The sequence below is a fragment of the Pyrgilauda ruficollis genome, unplaced genomic scaffold (assembly GCF_017590135.1).
Source record: "Pyrgilauda ruficollis isolate IOZ18807 unplaced genomic scaffold, ASM1759013v1 scaffold10, whole genome shotgun sequence".
In the NCBI taxonomy this organism is placed as follows: domain Eukaryota; kingdom Metazoa; phylum Chordata; class Aves; order Passeriformes; family Passeridae; genus Pyrgilauda; species Pyrgilauda ruficollis.
The window spans coordinates 15,237,776-15,257,173 of NW_024508101.1; the positions used below are offsets into that span (position 1 = coordinate 15,237,776).

General features: G+C 42.2%; 1 protein-coding gene across 1 annotated transcript in view; it reads right to left on the bottom strand.

The window, feature by feature from the left end:
• SFMBT1 (Scm like with four mbt domains 1) overlaps nt 1–19,398 on the bottom strand; it is a 71,724-nt gene that overhangs the window by 7,498 nt on the left and 44,828 nt on the right. Inside the window, exons 4-17 of the mRNA XM_041465041.1 lie at nt 16,955–17,195; nt 16,500–16,588; nt 15,339–15,585; nt 14,560–14,657; nt 13,688–13,789; nt 12,674–12,824; nt 10,774–10,856; nt 8,756–8,882; nt 7,957–8,070; nt 6,530–6,572; nt 5,576–5,640; nt 4,013–4,152; nt 2,035–2,144; nt 191–366 (exon numbers count right to left, since the gene is read on the bottom strand). Of these exons, the coding sequence (XP_041320975.1) occupies nt 191–366; nt 2,035–2,144; nt 4,013–4,152; nt 5,576–5,640; nt 6,530–6,572; nt 7,957–8,070; nt 8,756–8,882; nt 10,774–10,856; nt 12,674–12,824; nt 13,688–13,789; nt 14,560–14,657; nt 15,339–15,585; nt 16,500–16,588; nt 16,955–17,195 (1,786 nt within the window). The remainder of the gene's footprint in view (nt 1–190; nt 367–2,034; nt 2,145–4,012; nt 4,153–5,575; nt 5,641–6,529; nt 6,573–7,956; nt 8,071–8,755; nt 8,883–10,773; nt 10,857–12,673; nt 12,825–13,687; nt 13,790–14,559; nt 14,658–15,338; nt 15,586–16,499; nt 16,589–16,954; nt 17,196–19,398) is intronic.

A 19,398-nucleotide genomic window follows, 5' to 3' on the forward strand; every position in this document is an offset into this window, starting at 1 on the left:
AACAGAAGTTAAGCCATGGTTCTACCACTTAATTCAGAATGAATTTTTTCTCCCCTACACACTGGAACATGAATATTTTGTAGGCCTCTCTTATGTAGTGCTTGAGCTGCTCCTTCTGGAGTCAAAGTCAAAAGAAACTAAATTACAACACTCCAACGTCTACCTTGGTGTGGATTGGGGAACTACTCACTGTATTTTGTCTTTGTCAGGACAGAGCAGTTCTCTGAACACTTATCAAGCACCATCTGAGGGCCAAAGAGGTTTGGACAACATTCCAGCTTGATGCAAGTTTTCCTGCAGAAATCTGCCACCCGGTCTGCCGTCCTCACAACCTCCACGGTCGCACGGTAGCTCTTGCCTTTGTACCTAGCATTGAAAATACAGGCATAATGAGGAATCTTCTCATTACCAGGATAAAGGGACTTCATTGAAAGGTGTACAAAAATACTGAGATCAAACTGAGAAATAATATGAGCAATGATGAACTTTATGGACTGCCAAGTCCAGGAAACAGGAGCTCCTGTCTCTTCTGTCAGATCCCCAAGTAAAGAAAATCCGTCAGAGAGGTGGCTGCAGTACCAAACACAGCAACGCTGCCCCATCAAAAACTACAAAACACCATCTGAGGGGACTGTCCCACAGTTGAGATATTTTGTTTTCTTTGTTCACAGATAGTTTGCTCTCTCTTTGCTTTTATGGGACTGCAGAAATGCCCACTGTGACATGGACAGCTGGTTCTTCAAACCAAGGCTGAGAGCACACACTGAACTCATTCAGGTAACAGCAGACATCTCTTGGTGAGCCTTCCTGTGCTCATCCTGTGGAGGCAAGGGGACCCCTGCCACATTTCCAGTCAGCTTTTGTCCAGCTGCTGAACAATTCCCTGGGACAGTCACTTGCATGACTCCACATACTGCTCCTGTTTGATTTAAATGAAGAAATTATTCCTTTTTGTTCACCAACATTGCCATTACTCTGAAAGAGCTGCACTGGGCAATATCTGCCAGAGCTGCTCAGCATTTCTGCTTTGTCCTCCCAGCACAGCTACAAGCATGTGCTGTTATCTACCAGAGATGCTTCAGGCCTGCAAGTACCTAGGTAATACCTTATAAAAACCAGCTGTATCATCACAGTCCAGATACCCCTGGTGTCACTACTGTGGCAAAAGAAAGCAAACAGCAACTTCATCGAGATTAAACAAATATTTTTTCTTTATTCTTCAGCTACACCTTCTATTTACACTAACCTTTGTCATCTTCCTATTGCCCAATTCAGAGCAGTCCTCCAATATATGGAAAGATGCCTTTTTATACATGAAACTGACCCAACAAAAGAATTACTGACACGTTCAAAATTATGGAGGAAAGTGTGCAGTGGCACATTGGGAAAATCTAATCTCTAATATGCAAACACAGTGACCTAATTACAAAACCATCCCTAGACTATAAAGGAATATCTGGACTTATCAAATATATGCAAATATGTTCACTGCTCTTTTCCTAGCTGTAAAAGTAATCTTGCAAAGAAGCTTCAACCCAAAAAGCTCAGCAGGAAAACTGGGAGTGCTTTAGGGTAGACTGCTGTAGAAAGACATCCATGTCAGGCCATTTCAAAGCTCCTAATTTTATTTCTGAAGAATCTTTTTCCACTAAGAAATTTGTGTGGAAATGCCTGAGAAGCTTCCCAAGCAGTACATGTTTTTGCTTTAAAACACTGACAATTATCTTCAGGTGAATTAAATAATCTTAAACCTCACCCACAGGTCTGTCACTACAATATTGTAGCAGTGCAACACCAGTCTCTGGCTGCTCACATGCCTGTATAGCAGAGTACACAGCCATATTATGGAGCATTAAAATCACATGCACTCCATCAGAACTCATAAAGAAATTTATAAAGAATTCAACACTTAATGGCTGCTGGCATCTTGATATGCTCTAAGCGATTTTTCCTTCCCTGAAATGGATGCTAAAGCACAGCCGGCAGAGAACAGCTACTGGGACTGAGGAGTCAGGGAACAGGACAAGAATTTACTTGGCCTTTAGGGTCTCTCCATGGCCATGCCAGGCAGCCTCTTCATCCAGCTGCAGCTCTCGCAGGACACGGCTGGGTTTGTAGGCGGCGTTGATCAATAAAGTGAGAACCTACAGCACGGGAGGGAAGAGCAGAAAACATATGCAAGTTATTTGTACAATAAATCTGTTTTAAAGTGCCAGGGCAGAATAGGAAATTACTCCTATTCATCCAAATTATCTAGCATCAAAGCACTCATTCACAGCAGGATTACAGACACCTCCTGACAGTGCCAAAACGAACACTGAGAGCAGCCGACACTTTGGGCCTTCCCAGCCCTCAGAATTCGTCTGCAGAGTCACGAGTGTATCCAGCAATTTCCAAGTCATTGCCCTTGAATTACACATCACTAAATTAATGCCTGGGGCTGAGAACTCCCAAACTTGCATAACCTTGGCTAAATCTGAGCGATTATCTTAAAGATTGTGTGTCATGTGAAGATGTGCCAAAAAACGCTGCAGGATTTTGCTGCCTGCTAACCTACTACTTACAACAAAACCGTAGTGCACAATCCTAAAATCTCATCTGTTTTGCTTCCATGAACCATGATAAGGTCTGTATTTTAATAAAATGATAATTTCTCAAGTATTGTAAAGTAACTTGGAAGTTGTTATATAACCTGAAGTTAGTGGGGGATAGTACAAAATGTGCACTCTAATTGTACTTTTTATGCTTACTATGTGCTTATTCCAAATCATTCCCAACTGGGTGCATAACAACCTTGACATGACAAATTTGCAGTTTTATTGCTACTAATGGAGTAGTCCAGAAATCAAAGGAAAGTATTAAATATAATGCAAGCACCAAACTCTCTCTAGGATTCCTACAGTGAGCAAGACTGACAACTGAAAGGAATACAACTGAGCATACTGGCTGAGCTTTCAGCACCACTCAGCACCTGCACATCAGCAGGATTTGTGCACACTTTCTGCTTTCAGGCAATGAAGCAGAGTAAACCTTCAAGATTAAACGAAGCTGCCACAGAATTTCACATTTGCTCTTTTGCAGTTCTTACAATAAAGTACTGAAGCAGGCAGAAAGGATAGGGTACTTTTCTGCATGCAAAATTGGACCTTTTTCAATAGTCTGCTTGATTCTTGAAAACCAGACTCTTGTTTTACAGCATGTCTGCCAGAAAGTCTTTCTTAAGGTCCCTCTCTATTAAGATACTTGGTAGGGAAGGTAAAAATTCCAGGTATGTTGAGCCAGTTCTTATATATAAAGTGACCATTTCATGACAGCCCAAGTGTGCATATCCAGTTAGTTATGTCTTGGGAAATTTCCAGCCTTTCAGGTCAGATAATAACCACCTCATGATCTTTTTTGAAATTTCAGAAAAATAATTATTACATTGCAGTATCTGTAAATTTGCTGTGAAACATCTTCTGGAGAAGAATTAAAGAATTAGCATTAAAGAATGGCCTCCTCCTCCCTCAATTACATTAAGAAGCCAAACTGTAATTTCACCTGATCTACACAGATTGTATTCAACTTACAAAGCACAGATAACTCTTTTTATTTCCCAATTACTGAATGTAGTTTGCCATTTTGACTAAGAAAATCTGTATTTCCTCTGTTTTACCATCAACAGTGCAAACCGTAAAGAAATTTTGGGATTATCTCCAGCTAATTTCTGTTAATTAAAATGGAAACATTTATTACAGCTATAAAAAGACACTAACTCCTTTGATTGTGGTAATTACAGGTTATACTGTTTTAACAGAAAATAAAATTCAGCAGTAGAAGGTTGAGTGTTACTTAGATAAATGAGAGGCTTTTACTCTTATCAGCCATTCATAAAACCATTCATGATTTATACTTTATTATATGCAAAAAGACACTCCTTACTTATCATCAGCTTAAACTTCTGAATTACCCATCTGTAATTAGAGATACTCTGCTGTTTAAGATGCACTGCTTTTTGCATCCATTAGCTCACCTCCTTCAGCACCAGCACACAGTTCCCAGGTCCCACGGACTGGGGGAGCTCTGCAATCCTGCCTTTGTTCAGGTAAGGCCCCGAGAAGCACCGGTGGTTGAAGTAGATCTTTGGGCAGCAGTACTTGCCATTAATTACCACTGAGAAGTGAGAAATGAGAAAACAAACATTTAAATCACACACTGCAAACGCCCCAGGAAAGAATCTCGCAGTAGGCAACAGTTTATCTGCTGTAAAAAAAAGAGGGAAAAAGTCTTGAATGACAGGGATTTGAGGTAGTTTTTGTGTCACGTTTGCAATGGCACTATTAGTTATTCCACGTTGTCAAAACATTTTTCATACTTCACACCCGTGCTTGCAAATTGTCAAGCTGCAGTAAATAAAGATGGTCATGTATCAGAAAAGAAACATTCCCTCCTGGCTAGTCTGCTGCTTCATGGTATCACACCAGTGAGAACAACAAAGACAATCCCAACTCTTTGGTAGCAGAAGCAGTTCCTACACAGCAATTACAGGTACATTTTCCAGTAAATTTTCTCTCCCCCAAACTTCTGCCACCAGAGAAACTGGCAGTTATTCTCCACTGTTTATGCTAAACTGCATCATCACATTGTTTTGCATTTTTAGATCCTTTTCCTTTGTTTAGCAAACAAAAGATTCAGCAACGGATAAACTGACCTTTGATTAAGTGACATCAAGCTCTCTCAATCTATTTAATGGTTCAGCATTGTTCAAAATTCAAGTATTAATATATGTTGCAATACACTTATGTACAAAACCAATATTGTTTTACCCAGCAGCGTTGTAGTTTATCTTGAGTGAGCAACACTACCACTTAAAGACTTTAAATTCAGCAGTTGAAAACTGGCAGATAAATAAATGAAGTCAAATTTACATTATAGCTCTATTAAAAGCCAATTAAAATGATAAACAAGGACACATCATTTTTATCTTGCTTTCAGTGAAGCTTCAGATGTGCACTTCACTGTACAGAAAACAGCAGAGGAGGAGGCACTGTGTTGCCAAATGGATGGATCTGTGTGGCTTTCACCAGCAGATGTACTTATTCATCACATTTCTTCTTGCAACAGTTGAGAAAATTATTAGATTTTGCCATCTGGCACACAACACAGTTTGCTGTTTGAATTGGTTTTGTTTATCACCATGATGAAGTTAACAAAAAAACCCAGAGAGATCTGCTTCCCAAAGCCAGAATCCAACAACTCTGAGCACAGACACAGCACACCTGCTTCTCTTACATTATCAAACTGAACAGCTGACAATACAAGGTCACCTGCACAGTCACAGTGCACATTCAGCTTCACACATCCTCTGCTGGAGGGACAATGTTCTGGTGCAAGAATCTGATTTCCAGGCTTAATGCACATATGAAATGCAGAACACAAGTAACCGCAGGTTTTTGTTTATTTATTTTTGAAGTTCAACAAATCATCAAGGGATGAAAATCTCCAAACTCTCCTCCTCTTTCCTCTCCTAACAGGACTGAGCAGGTGAACTCTTACAGGATGTTGCCTTTGTTAGCCTGACCTCCATGATCAATACCTGAGTCAGAAGAGTTCAGCTCCTGGTTCTTTAGTCCATCATGAACTGTTCTTGAAGATAAAATCCTGAAATTGAAAGAAGGAGGTTGAGAAAAGAGACAGATAGTCATGACAGTCACCTCTCTGTTACTAAAACGCTATAACACTTTTTTTTCTCAGCTCCAGCCTTATTAACCTGCTTTTCATACCTTCCTTGTTTCACAATAACACGCAGAAACTACCAAATTCCATTTGGAAAGGACTTCTGTCCTGCTACAGCCAGCAGCAACCCTTCCTTGCTTGAAGTCCATGGGGCACCATGGTGACAGACACCTCCAAAGCCACCCACAGGAGTTTACATCCCCTGACTCCTTCTAACTTCACATTTCACAGCACAAGGCAGTGTACCCTCAACTTATGCATTCTGAAAAAGCTGGATTTGAAACAAAATACAACCAAAATGACTCCAGTCCTCTGGTAAGGATCCCAACTGCAAAACATGGGGGAACAGTCTGCTCAGTATTTTAGGAGCAACGCAAACACTGGCAGGACTACTGACAGCTCTGGTGTTTGTAAAGCTGTAAGAGTCAATAAAGCCAACTGTGAGCATTCCATGGAGCATTTCTGAGCAGGCTCACAAGACTGAGCTCCACATGCATGACACAGAGTTTCTAGACTAACTGTAGATATGAGTAGAACTCTTCTTTTTGCCTGCTTTGGGCCAAATTTCATCTGGGAAGGAGCAATTACAAAAAAACAAATTTCAGAATTTCTATCTACTCTTACTGTAGTGCACAAGGTATTTCTGAACATCAGCAGAATCTACCAGCATTAACACAAATGGACTGTGGAATCTCTCAACCCTCAGTGCAGCTTTTTTGCAAATCTACATCTTCCCTAACACAGCATATTTTCCAATTGAAAAATAAAGAGAAAAAACTCAACAAAAAACAACAGCAAATAACCTGTTACTTACTGTTTCTCTGGTTGAACTACTGCAATTTTTTTCTGCTTGTTTACTGAAAGAAAAAAAAGAGCAAAATATGAGAGGCAAACAAATGAAGCATGTAGAACAACACATACAGAGTGGACTCATTTCTTTAAATTATACAGCAAAAAGGATCTTTGTTCCCATTACTGCAGTGTCAAACAACTGACCCAGCTGCACAAGAGGCACGCTGGCCCAAGTAAGTTGAAGAGAACCAGGTTTACTTCAACTTCCATTAAAAATTCTTTAAATCGCCCAGTTTTCTACGAAATTTAACCTTCTGTGTTTCTTTGTTTGTGTCAGAGCCCCTAAACCACCTGTACTACCAGCCAGAAACAGAATGACATGCTTTCTTTTGCAGCACCCAAAGGTTGAGTTCTGCAGCCCAATGTGTCACTTCACTGGCACAGTAAGTTCAGCACTTTAACTTTGAAATGGAATGAAATCAGCTGGTTAGAAACACCAATGACTTAAGCCAATTCCTAGGCAGGAAAACACTGTTGCAACCAAGTCAGTCATTTAGGTGACGGGTCCACTTGCTAATTCTGGCTTTCACAAACAGATAGTAAAATAAAACAACGTAATGCAACATTATGCCTCTTCAGCAATTTCAGGCTTTAGCCTCAACAAACTGCTGGATTTTTTTTTCAAATCATCTTTTATCTAATTAGGATCCCCTCTTCTTCCTCATCATTCCTCATTTTGCACTTGGCAGTGCAAACAGATTAATTTCTCTTGCTTTGACTTGCAGAGAATGACAGCCCATTTCAACCTAAAAGTTTTCTTATCTTACCTAATGAACACTGAAGAAATTCTTCAGTTCCTCCAACCCCCATTAAACTTTAATAATCATGCCTCACTAAGCAGCTGAGAGAAGACATTGTCTTATTCTACCTACTAGTGTAGTCAAAAAGGTAGGGTTTATCTTCAGCACTTCGCCATTAGGGATCGTCACCACCTGGCCCATTGAGAAAATCAGTCTCCTTTATTTTGACTCCAAAATGTGCACACAATCCACACTGTTTTGTTGTGGCATTAACTTGACTTTTATTGATTTTACACGTGACACAAGTGCACGTGTAAAATCAATATCAGGGTCAGACACATGGCAAGAACAGCTCAGACAGAAGTAAATGCAGAGCATGGGGGGTGTTCATACACAGACAGGATTTCTTTGTTAGGCCAATGGACTGTCCCCACAGTGTGCAGGGGCCTCAAGCCAACACTGGGGGGTTTGAAGTTGTAGGGCTTCCAACTGGCCCCAACAGCAAGGGGAACAGTTGTGCAACACACAGATTCTCTGTGCATGATGAATGTTTCCAAACTCAGCGATGCCAGCAATAATTCTGCAGTAATCTGCTCTGGCAGGTCTCACCAGCTCTAACCCAACACCGCAAACAGAACAGAACTGGTACCTATTGCTTTGCGAGGAGGCCTGAGCTGATATCCATTCGTCTCACACCAACCCACTGGAAATATATTCATTGATTCCACACTCACTATACACTCAGGGACGGGTTTCTTGGAGCCTGTTCAGTTTAGAAAAGGAAAAATTGAAACAAGTCATAAAACTCTAATTTGGTTAACACTGGCTGCACGTTTGTTAGTGAAGCTGCTTTGATTTATGGTGTATCTGGAACACAATAACAATCATTTATTCATCCCCTTTTACTGACCAGATTCTTTCCTGACCTCATTTACTTCCTCTTAAAGGCTGGAGATGGGAATTTTCCTTCCGTAGTTTAGCAGAGATGCACAGTGCATAGTAAGTGCATGCTGATGTACTTCCAATCAAGAAATGGGATTATAATGGAGAACAGCTGACACAGGCTTACTCTATCTTAATGAAGAAACTTTCCTTCCTAGGTCTGGCCAAGGCTTGCTCAGAATGCAAGTCACTCATCTGTGAAACTGCCACAAGGCCCCTGCTTTCCACAAGGCCCCGCTCAGCACTTTGCACGGTGCATGAGCCCAGCACTGACACTGCAATGCTCAAATGCCATTTTTGGCTTAAATAAGCAGTGCCAGCTGAGGCAAACTGGAAACAGACAAGGCAAGTGGGTTTTGACTATGATTTCATTGAGGAAACAGTGCCTTCCTGCCCATATTCTGCACACAGTGAGTTTGCTCCAAGTACTCCTCAGGTTTGGGGATGGCACTACAAGCAAGTGTAGTGATGGGCAAGCACTCCTCTCTCCCCCCAAACCAGCTTACCTTCCAGCTGAAGCCAGAGGTATGAATCTTTTAACTTGGTGACTGTAGCAATGCAAACTTCTTCAGGATCAACTGGGTTCACAGCCTCAAGTTTCATGTTCTCTTTAAATCCATGGTCAGAAGTTAACTAGGAAAAAGCCAGAATACTTCAGTAAGACACCAGCTGTGTATCCAGGATAGGATATGAATATCCATGAACAGGAGCAACACAAAGCCCTCAGTGCCTGAATAACACAGAAAGATACTCAACAAACACAGAGGAGATTTCAGATAATTAGCACACTGTAAACAAGTAAGATATAGCAGAACTACAACAAATTTAAGTTAAAAAATGCTCTACAGACAGACCTAGCAAATAACGTATTTGTCCTCAAAAAATAAGGATGCTCGGGCTCACTGAAAGGATTGAGTGCATTCTCAGCAATCAGAAATTCTTTGCTGCTTGCCACCTGAGTGATAAGTCTGACAAATGGTCTGACCAGGTTCTCTGTTCTATCATGTTAACTTGGAAATCCACTTTACATATGCAAATAACATTCCTGCCTCATCTGAGTTCTGGCAGGCAGAATAGGAAGCTTTCTTTTCATTTCACATTTTTTGGATAAGTAGGGTCTTACTTTATTCACCAATATAGTTTGCATTTATATAGTAAAAAAATATCCCTAAAACATAAGAATAGGTATTTATCCAGCTCTGGAGCTCTTGAATTAAAGATAAGAAGTACCAGCCAGACAGAGGACTCTTCTTCCCAGAGCCACTCTGCAATGTAATTACAGGATCAATACATTATGAATTCTGCAACTAGCCTACAGTGATCAACTCTTCTCAGAAAAGGGATAATAAATTCAGTGACCTGTTCTAAGATGCCATAGTTTACAAGACAGAACAAGGGCAAACAGAATTCACAGCCAGCAACACTCTCTTCAAAAACTAGGAATTATTCATTCTAATTTCTCCCCCTAAGCACTGCAATAGCCCAAGTATGGTAAATGGAACTGGAAGGCAGGTGTTAATAATACCCTTTCCTGCTTGACAAGGTATTGTGCTTCGGGGGACAGCAATACTGTCAATGAACCAACAAAAGCCCAAAATCTTGCACGTCATTCAGACACTGGTTAATGTAAAATGATTATTTGGTTCTAATTTAAGATGACTTTGTATTGATTAATACAATGGAATTAATTTTTCAAGCTGAAAGGATAGAAGATTGAAAGAGTACCCTTAGCAAATGAAAATAAGGTCTATTAAAAGGCCCTGTTTCCACAGTTACAGGAGTGCCAATGATTGATGCTGCTCTATGTCTCTTCCACGGACTCTTACACATCTCAATTTCACAAAACAAACATTTATTTTCAGTCTGCTTTATCACAATTGAAACATTTGGTCCACTGCTTCCCTATCTAGGAAGCTGGCATGCAGCTACTTCAGTGCACTCTCATTTATACTCTCTTATCTCTTCTGCTTCCTGAGTTACGACAGGTAAGGTGTTAAGCTGCTCAAATGTGTCCAGAGGAGGGCAACAAAGCTGGTGAAAGGGCTGGAAGGAATGCTCTGTGAGGAACAGCTCAGGGCTCTGGGTTTGTCCAGTTTGGAGAAAAGGAGGATGAGGAGTGACCTCACTGCTCCCTGCAGCTCCTAGAGGAGAGGATGTGGAGGTGGTGCTGATCTCCAGGGACAGGATGTGTGGGAATGGTTCTGAGGGCCGGTTCAGACTGGACACTGGGCAGCACCTCTTTACTAAGAGTGTGCAAACAGGAACAGGCTTCCCAGAGAGGGGCTCAAAGCTCCATCCCTGCCAGCGTTTGGACAACATCCTTAACAATGTTTTAATTTTTGCTTAGCCAGGAAGAGGGTCGGGCATTGGGTGGGATAATTGATCATTGCTAGTCCCTTCCAGCTCAAATATTCTATTCTACTTGGAAAGGCAATTAACGTACAGACACAAAAAAGGTTCCTCTCCCTGGAATCAGGGGTGTCACTGAGGCAGCAGAGGAGATTTTCCTGCAGGAGAACCTTACCAAAGGGAAGCAGCTCTGGGGAGCTGCCTCGGCTCCGCACTGTTTGAGGTAGTCAGCCCAGTCAAAGTCCTGCCCAGGGTAACCTAGGACAGCAAAGAGCCAAGGGTTAGTGTTTAACAGCTGAGACTCATTTCAAACCCACCTGACACACAGAGCCTGAGATCGTTTGGGTCACTCAGGTTTGTGAGCTGACTTAGAGCTTCAGGGAGCCGTGTGAGGTCAGACCACTCCAACCTGAATCATGAATCTGCCAAGCAGACAAGGGCAGCAACTGAAACATGGGAAAGCAATTTCACCCTTTTCACAGGGTACACATGAAATTCAGGGTACACAAAAAATTTCTGCAGCTGCTGTTGTGTCAGCTCTGAAGCTATTTTTTTAAAACAGGGCGCTCAAAACGTGCACAATATCAACATGCTGCTCTCTCAAAGACATGTTAAATACTAAGTCATTAAAGAGAGCAGTAAGATGTGCCAAGAGCCTCATCAAGTCTGATAACAGCTGTAGATCTGCACACGTCTGAAGGGAAGTGTCTTAACAAGGAGTCCATCAGGAGACCAAGGATCCTTCCAAGAAAAATTATATTCTTCTTGGGGGAAGTACTTGGCTTCTCTGTGATCTAACAAAAAGCAAATAACTGAAGGGAATGGGGCCCAAAAGTGTGCTGCCATGTCAGTTTGAGGCTGGCAGTAAATTAGCAAGGACACAAGTGCTACTCTTATTCCACTCCCCTTAAAGAGACACCTGTGACAACAGTTTAAGAAATCAAACAACATTTCAAACCCAGTATAAGAATACAGCATTAACATGACAATCTAAAATTCTAGAGATCCAAAGTTTCCCTGAGCCTCCTTTTCTCCAGGTACCACCCCCTGCTCCCTCAACTGCTCCTCACAGGACTTGGGCTCCAGACCCTTTCCCAGTTCCATTCCCTTCCCTGGACATGCTCCAGTCCCTCATTGTCTGTTTTTTTAGTGAGAGGCCCAAAAGTGAAGCCAGGGTTTGACGAGTGACCTCACCTATCCAACCTAATTTATTCTGTGACTTTTCCTCAGAAAGGGCTGAACCAGAGGAGGACTTAATTATTCATTTTCTCAGTTTTACCAGTGCCAGTAGGGCTCTTAGACCTCACACAATTCAGAATGTCCACCATGTCCAGGGAACAAGAACACAAACTTAAAATCTTTGTCAGCTCCAGTCACATGACTATAAAGTGAGATTTCACTTTTCACATGCAAAATTCTAGGAAATGCTGGTCAGGCAGAGCCACTTTTCACATCTTATCCAAGGAAAGGGAGGAGACAAACATCCTATAGTCTCTGCTCCTCTGATGTAAGGAGCAGCTAAAACAAAACATTCTGAATTGTGAGGTGGTGAGCAAGAGAGCAGAGGACCAGGTTTTACAGTCCCATTGACATTTCTAGTTTGAGAAAATGAATAAATATTTCAGCAGTGCAGGAACACTACCCTATTCCCTTATGTCCTGAAGCAATGTTTCAACAATCTGCAACAGTGCCTGATAGGCCATTGGTAACAAAAACAGTTCATTAACTTCTGAATGATAAGATAGCCTAAAAATATTATAAAATGTTGGATAACAATGTTCCATTCTGACCAGAAGCAAAAATCCAATGCAAAGACTACAGGCTTCTGACATCATGTTAATTAAGTCTGAAATTCACATTTCTTTCAGGCCTGGAACTCTCACTCCATCCATTCCAGTGCTCGGATTGTTATGCATGACATCCTCAGCCTCTCATCCTCCCAAATCCACGCTCGTGCCTGGGAAACCTCAATTCCCCAAACTCAAACCTCCTGATTTTCAGAACTGGATCCTTTGCCATTGCTTTGCCAGGTGCTGTGCTGAGCAGAGGTGAGCAGGAGGAGGCTGCACACTTACCTGGCGGGGGGCTGAGGTGCAGCCCGTTCTTCAGGCTCCACTGCACCGGGAAGATGCCGGCGCTGTTGACGTGACAAACGTAGCGCTGGCTGCTCGTGCGCTCGGCTCTCAGGTCATCAATTTCTATCATGAAATATTTGTCATTGTACACCTGCAGTCAGCCAAAAGAGAGCCACGGGCCCTTGTGAGATGCAGATTCTGATAACTTTATTAAACAGCAGCATTGCCTGATGGAAACTCTTTACCTTGAAATACTGGGTGGGTTTCAAAAAAATAAAATTAAAAGAATCTTTGGGATTCATAAACCAGCGGACTCATCTGCGTTATCCAGAAACTTAACAAATATAAATAAATAAAACTTTATGTCTCAGCACTTAAAAGATAAGGTGACCTAGTGCTTTAGGGAATTGTCTCATGAAAAATGCACAGAAATTAGCATCTGTGGTCTTCCTACTATTCTATAACAAACTGCTTATTTCAACAAGGCTGAACTGCATCCCAGGATGGACTGTCACAAATAAAACCACTACGCTCCTGAAGCAAATAGGAGCAGGACAAGCAAATAGCAAGAAAAGGAACACCTGATCATGTTGCAGAGTTTTCAATTCAACTTTGAAACCCCTTGTTTGGAAATCAGGCCATCTAAATGTCATGTGTACACAGTAATGACAATCTTCACAAAATCAAAACCCCAAAAAACCATCTCCAGGTGGATACTCAGATTGTGAGGGTATATACCCAATTTTAAAAAACTGGGTTTGACAATTTTCATAATTTGATCTTTTGAGCGTGTGTCTTTATGGAACTTTTTCCCTCCAATGAAATCCAGTGGCTTCACCACCAGCAGCTGTTTGATCAGGCAGCCTGTCCCCTGAGGGAGACGTACAAAATACTTCATTTGGAAACTAGCACAAGATTTTAAGATAACCAGTTAATGAGAATTCCCTGAGCATTTAAGAACAGAAGTAGCAGTAGAACTGAATCTCAGCAGGACTGGTTTAAGAACTCTGGTACCTTGAGAACTGTGGCAGGAGAGATAACAAAGGGAGCCATTGGGTCCACAGCTTCCAGCTTCATGCCCTCAGAGAACGAGTGCACTCCGATCACAGGTTTATCCTGGAAAACGATGTGTTGCTCTGATTACCTGCCCTCCTCCATCAAAGAAGAGACATACCTCACATATATTAACTGAAGAGGATGAGTTTTTAAGGAGTTTATATCAGTTCATTCCAAGAAATCCACATGTCCCAGTACCAGCAACTTCTCTGAATGAAAAGGCCAACAATGCCCCAAGACTGACAGTTTTTGATGAGCTTTAGGGAACTGAGTCCCTGTGACTTCTTCCTCTGCCATTCTCCACACAGAAGCAAGATTTGATAATACACAGTGGTCTCATAAGTGGATAGAAACGTTTTGACGTTTTTTCCTGTAACCTTTAGCACTCCTCAAGAACTACACTTCAAGAGAACTACACAGGCCTCCATTTCCAGTCTAACAGAAACCTGCAGAACAGGGTTCCTGCTCCAGAATTTTCCATATCTCTGTACATCACCCAACAAATTCAAGAGCAACAGCACATCTACTTCTACTTATGGGTCCAAACACAGCTGAGAAAAATGGACTAAGAACCCGAAGGACTAAAACATGTGAACCAGGACAACTAATGACTCACATAACTGTGACGGCTGCATTGTCTAACTTACCAAGAATTTATACCAGTATGATTATTTTCCCTTATAATTACATTTTTAAACCAGAGAGAGAAAGGGAATAAATTTTAAAAACCAACAAAACAAAACAAGGAAAGGATTTTGGGAGACTGACTTCCCTGAATCATTGCTCAGGAATATAGCATTTCCATGGTATCATCCACAGCATTAAACTACCTTAAAAAGATCTGTAGGAACAGAGGACTCCTCCTCCTCCTCTTTCACCTTCTTCAGGATCTCTTGCCAATCTGCTTCACTCCTCAAGGACCTAATGGCTTGAGGAAAAAGAGAGGGAAAGAGTGAGTAGTCATTTTTCTTCTTTTCTCTCATAACACATAGCAATAAGGTTTGATGTGTGCCCCTCTAAACTGCTAGATTCTTTATCCCAAGGTTTCCCCTCATCAGGAAACATGCTACAGCACTAGCAAGTTCACAAGCTATCCCTCTGTGTTTCTGCCACTTTTTGCTCCCCTCCTCTGATGACCTGCCCTGTTGTGGACATGTCTGAAAGATGTGTCCACCTGTCCCAGCCTCTGCCTCCACTTCCATGCACTTGTTCCTTCGATTTTCATATTTTTAAATGGTATCTAAATCAGCCCAGTAGGCTTGAGGGTCTCAACTGCAAAAGCTCCCACTGAACAGTACACCAAAAGCATAAGACTTTTTCCACCCCAGGAAAACAAACTAACCAAAAGAATCAAAATCATGAAGGCAATCCCTTCCTCACTTCCTTCCTTTGCACACACAGGAGGAAAGTTTTGACAGGCAAAAACATTTAGAACAAGTGGGTGAAAAGTCTTGTAGGACTATTTGTACCTTCATTTTATTAGGTGCAGGACTTGTCAGATCACATGGATTATGTGGCCATCACATGCAGCCAGAAGGACAATTCAGAGCACTTAAGCAGCAGCCTCTACCCTCTGATCACCACACACAAGATCTGTGTTTTCAAGTACCTAAAGGTGGTTGCAGGCTGTATCCATGCTGAGCTGCCCAGCCCACTTGGTGAAGGAAAGGGTCCAAATAGAAGAGCCACTGGTCAAATTTGTCCAAATCCTCCAGGCCCTCATAGCGCAGCTTGAGCCTCCCCCCAACGTTTTCCACCACGGTGACGATCCAGGCCTCCAGGGAGTCCCGCGTGTTCTGCAGCTCCAGTCGGGAGCCGGGTGCGATGAGATCCAATGGATTTTTCCCTCTGTGAAGCTGCAGAAAGAATACAAATTATTCTGTACAACATAACAAAACAAATGCCATACTTCCACCTCCTTACACACATTCTGTCTGCATAAATAAAGTATGAACACAGAAGCACAGAAATCCACGTCCCTTCCTAACACAAGCCAGAAGTGACAATGTTCAGAACCGCTGGTGTTTGTGTCAGAGCTTCTGCACTGCCTGTAGATACAGTCACATATTTCACTAAAGTCCTCATTATAATCTTCAGAGACATTATCATTTATATATTCCAGGTTTGAAGGAAACATGAATAACATCTTTCTAAAACTGAGTAATCCAGCATACAAAGATGACTAGACAGAAACACACAGACAGAACTGTTAGCTGTAATGAAGGTGTCAAAGGCATTTTCCAAAAATCATTATGTTCTGTACTTTACAACCAGACACTGATATAAGGTACAGATATTGTTTTAAGTGCAGAGCAGGGGATAAAAAATTTGCAAAGACGTAATTAAGTGAAACAATAATATGACCATTAGTAAAAAATTCCAAAACAAAACAATTCAAAGTGAAAGGACTTAATTGAAAAAGGAGACAACATGAAAGCCATATAAATAAAGCATTATTTTCTTAGAGCTGTATGGAGGAGGAACAGAACAGGAAGAAGACTGAAATCTTAGGGAGCTGAAAAAAGTCTTTCTTTTGCCAGGATTAATGAACAACCCAAACCTGCAGCAACAGATATGTTTCAGGACAACACTATAAAAATTAAATACTGTAAATAGGAAACACTAGAGAGTGGACTCTAGGGTCAACAGCATATTACAATGCTCCCTAAACTTAAAAAGGGAATTGAACTGACAATTCAGATAAGGTTCCCTTAATGATGAAGGGCAAAGCCAAGACAAAGCCCAGTATGCAGCCCCTTGCAGCACTTACCCCCTCCAGCAGGTTAGCAGGGGCACTGCAGGCCCCCTTCAGCACCCGCTGAAGGAACTCCTCCTGGTCAGGTATCTTGTCCTTGATACCTAAGCAAACAGTGAAAGAGAAAGACTGTGATTTTTCCTGCCAGATAAAGATTATTCAGACACAAGATGTTACCACAACCTTGTGCTGCCTAATTCAAGATAATCTGCCACACACTGGTAACAACTTAAAACAAAACAAAAAAAAAACTTCAATGAAATGTCAAAGCAGTAGATTTTGGTGGTGATGATTAAGATAACCACAAGCCTCTCTCATGGGATTTCAGGAAAACACAGCAGATAGCCTCATCTTGTCCCCACAGCAACAGAATCTGTACACCACAGCACCCACACAGGCTGCTTGCCTGGCTGACACAGGACAGCAGCACCGCTTGGTGTGCTCCCTGTGTCTGCACACAGAGCTGGTACCTTCAGGCACTTTGAGAATCTTCTTGTTCTGCTGACACCAGCCGATGGGGTGCAGGTCCGCGGTCAGGATGTCACACCAGAAGTCGGCCTTGCGGTCCTCGCCGTAGCCGTCGTAGCGCAGCAGCAGCAGCTGCCCGCACGTGGTGATGATGGTGGCAACCCAGTAGGTGTTCTGGTCAGACTTGACAGCGACTTCCAGCTTCATGCCAGGGGCAAAACCATTCTGCAAACTTGTATCCACCTGAAGAGGAAGAAGATCATCACATCTGAGCACCTCTCAGAGAGTTTGTTGAATAACAGAGGGAACAATTACTCAAGTTCATTAGCAAAAAAACTCAAGCCAAATGCCACCCAGCCTCTTCAGAGAAACAGCCATATCACATTATGGGATCCAAACTGCAACGCACACAGAATCATCATTAATGAAATCTTTGCATTTCGGAGTATCTTTCCAAGCTTAAAGCAATAACTGTGCCATTTATTTTCTGCCCTAGACAATACCTTCCTCCATCACTGAAAGACTTTTCCACTCACAGCTGGGCTGGCAACCTGAGCAAAACTAAAGGTCAAACTCAGCACCACAACCTTGACTTGCTGTGTTAAATTGTGTCATGCAAGGTCTTCGGACAAAAAGCCCATTTCAAGTACATACTTGTTCCTTAGGTAACAGCATCTGTCTCTTCCACCATGCTCAGCTAGGAAGTCACAAACCTGCACAAAGTGCAGAATAAGGATTTTTAACCTCTCTATGCAAGAACCTAAATAATTCTATATGTAGCACTGTTACATAAATTGCATGGAACATAATCAGTCTGTATTCTTCATACTTTGACAACAATAAAGCACCAGACACTGTGAGTGCTCTGTTTGCATGTGGGTGTGCTGTGTGCAGGTGACCAATCTGACTGCACAGAACTGAGACACTGAAATGAGAGACCTAAAAGAGAAGGCAACACCTTAAGTTTCTCATATCCCTAATTTCTCCTAACTCAAACAATCCCAAAAGAGCAGATGGACCCTGTTCTGCTCTCTCTATAAATGCTCTGATCTACACTTAATTCCAGGACCTCAATCCTAACAAACTGACATGTCAATTCCCCATTCTCATTTGGTTGAAACTCATGTTTTCTTTCTTATTTAAGAGGTCCCAAGTTCCATTTCCTCTTTGAACCTACTAAAAGAAAGGCTTTCAGCATGTTGCAGATGGAGCAGATATTTTCTAAGGTATTTATTCCCAGTTCTGTGCTGACAGTTCAGTAACTGCCACAGCTATTACAGTCTCATCAGCCAGCACATACTGGTTTGCTAAAAATAAAACTAAGAGAACTACACCAGAAAGAAAAGCATATGCCTGTGTTAACTGTTCATATCCTTGGGGTTAATACCCTTCACTAGGAGAAATCACTTCTTAAAAACCTAATCAGCAGGACCCAATACCTGCAGGCCTTTTGAAGTGGTATTATAGAGGGTGTCTCTTAAAAAAGACAGTTCTCTGGCAGAAGAGATATTCCCAAAAACTTCATGTTCTGATTCTCGAGAGAAAAGCCTCGAGCTGGAATCGGGAAATCTGCGCCGCTCCCGATACCCGATCTTTGACCAAAGCCCCAGGGCAGGGAGAGCAGGTCTCAGCAAAGCGCCGAGCAGCAGAGCAGTGCCTGTGCTGAGCTCCCCGGAGCCCCGCGCACACGGGGCCGAGCCCGCGCCCTCTCCCGGCAGCGCCGGGGCCGGGGGAGCCCCGCAAACCCCGCAAGGAGCCTCCCGGCTCAGCCTGCCAGCATGGGCACCCCCTGAGCAGCTCCTCTGGAGCAGCGGGCCCGGAGCTGTGACTCCAGCCCCCGTCCCGTCAGGAGCTGCCCCCAGGCTGTGCCACGGCACAAGCCAGAGCCAGAGATGCAGCCAGAGATGCAGCTGAGTTCGGGGGAGATAATGATAAGGAACAGACAAAAAGGACTAAGAGCATGCAAGAACATACAGAAAATAAATGTGTTCAGATGATGCTGAACACCAAATTGTTTTTCATGGTCACACACGTCTTGTAAAGGGTAGAAAGGAATTTAAAAAGAGCATTCGGTTCTAGAGGAAGGGATTTAGACCTGGGGGAATAACAACACTGGCATTCATTACAGCTCCAGGTTTTTGGTAAGTTCTTTTTCCTGCTACATTTTATGCCAAACAGTCACTTTGATCTTGATATTGTTTAATTTTTAAAAGGCTAACAAATTAAACATTAGAACACACTTAATTTGAGAAGTAGCTTAAATTCTCCAATGCGTCTTACTCATAGCAAGGCAAAACTCTCAGAATTAATATAAGCACAAAAATTTAGAAAGTCACCTCTCCCATAAGCAAGTCCAGTGCTTTTCCAACCGAGGCTGTGTAATTATGGATTACACTTCCTTAACCTGACCATGTATTCTTCTACAACATGAGTTAAGTACTTCTCA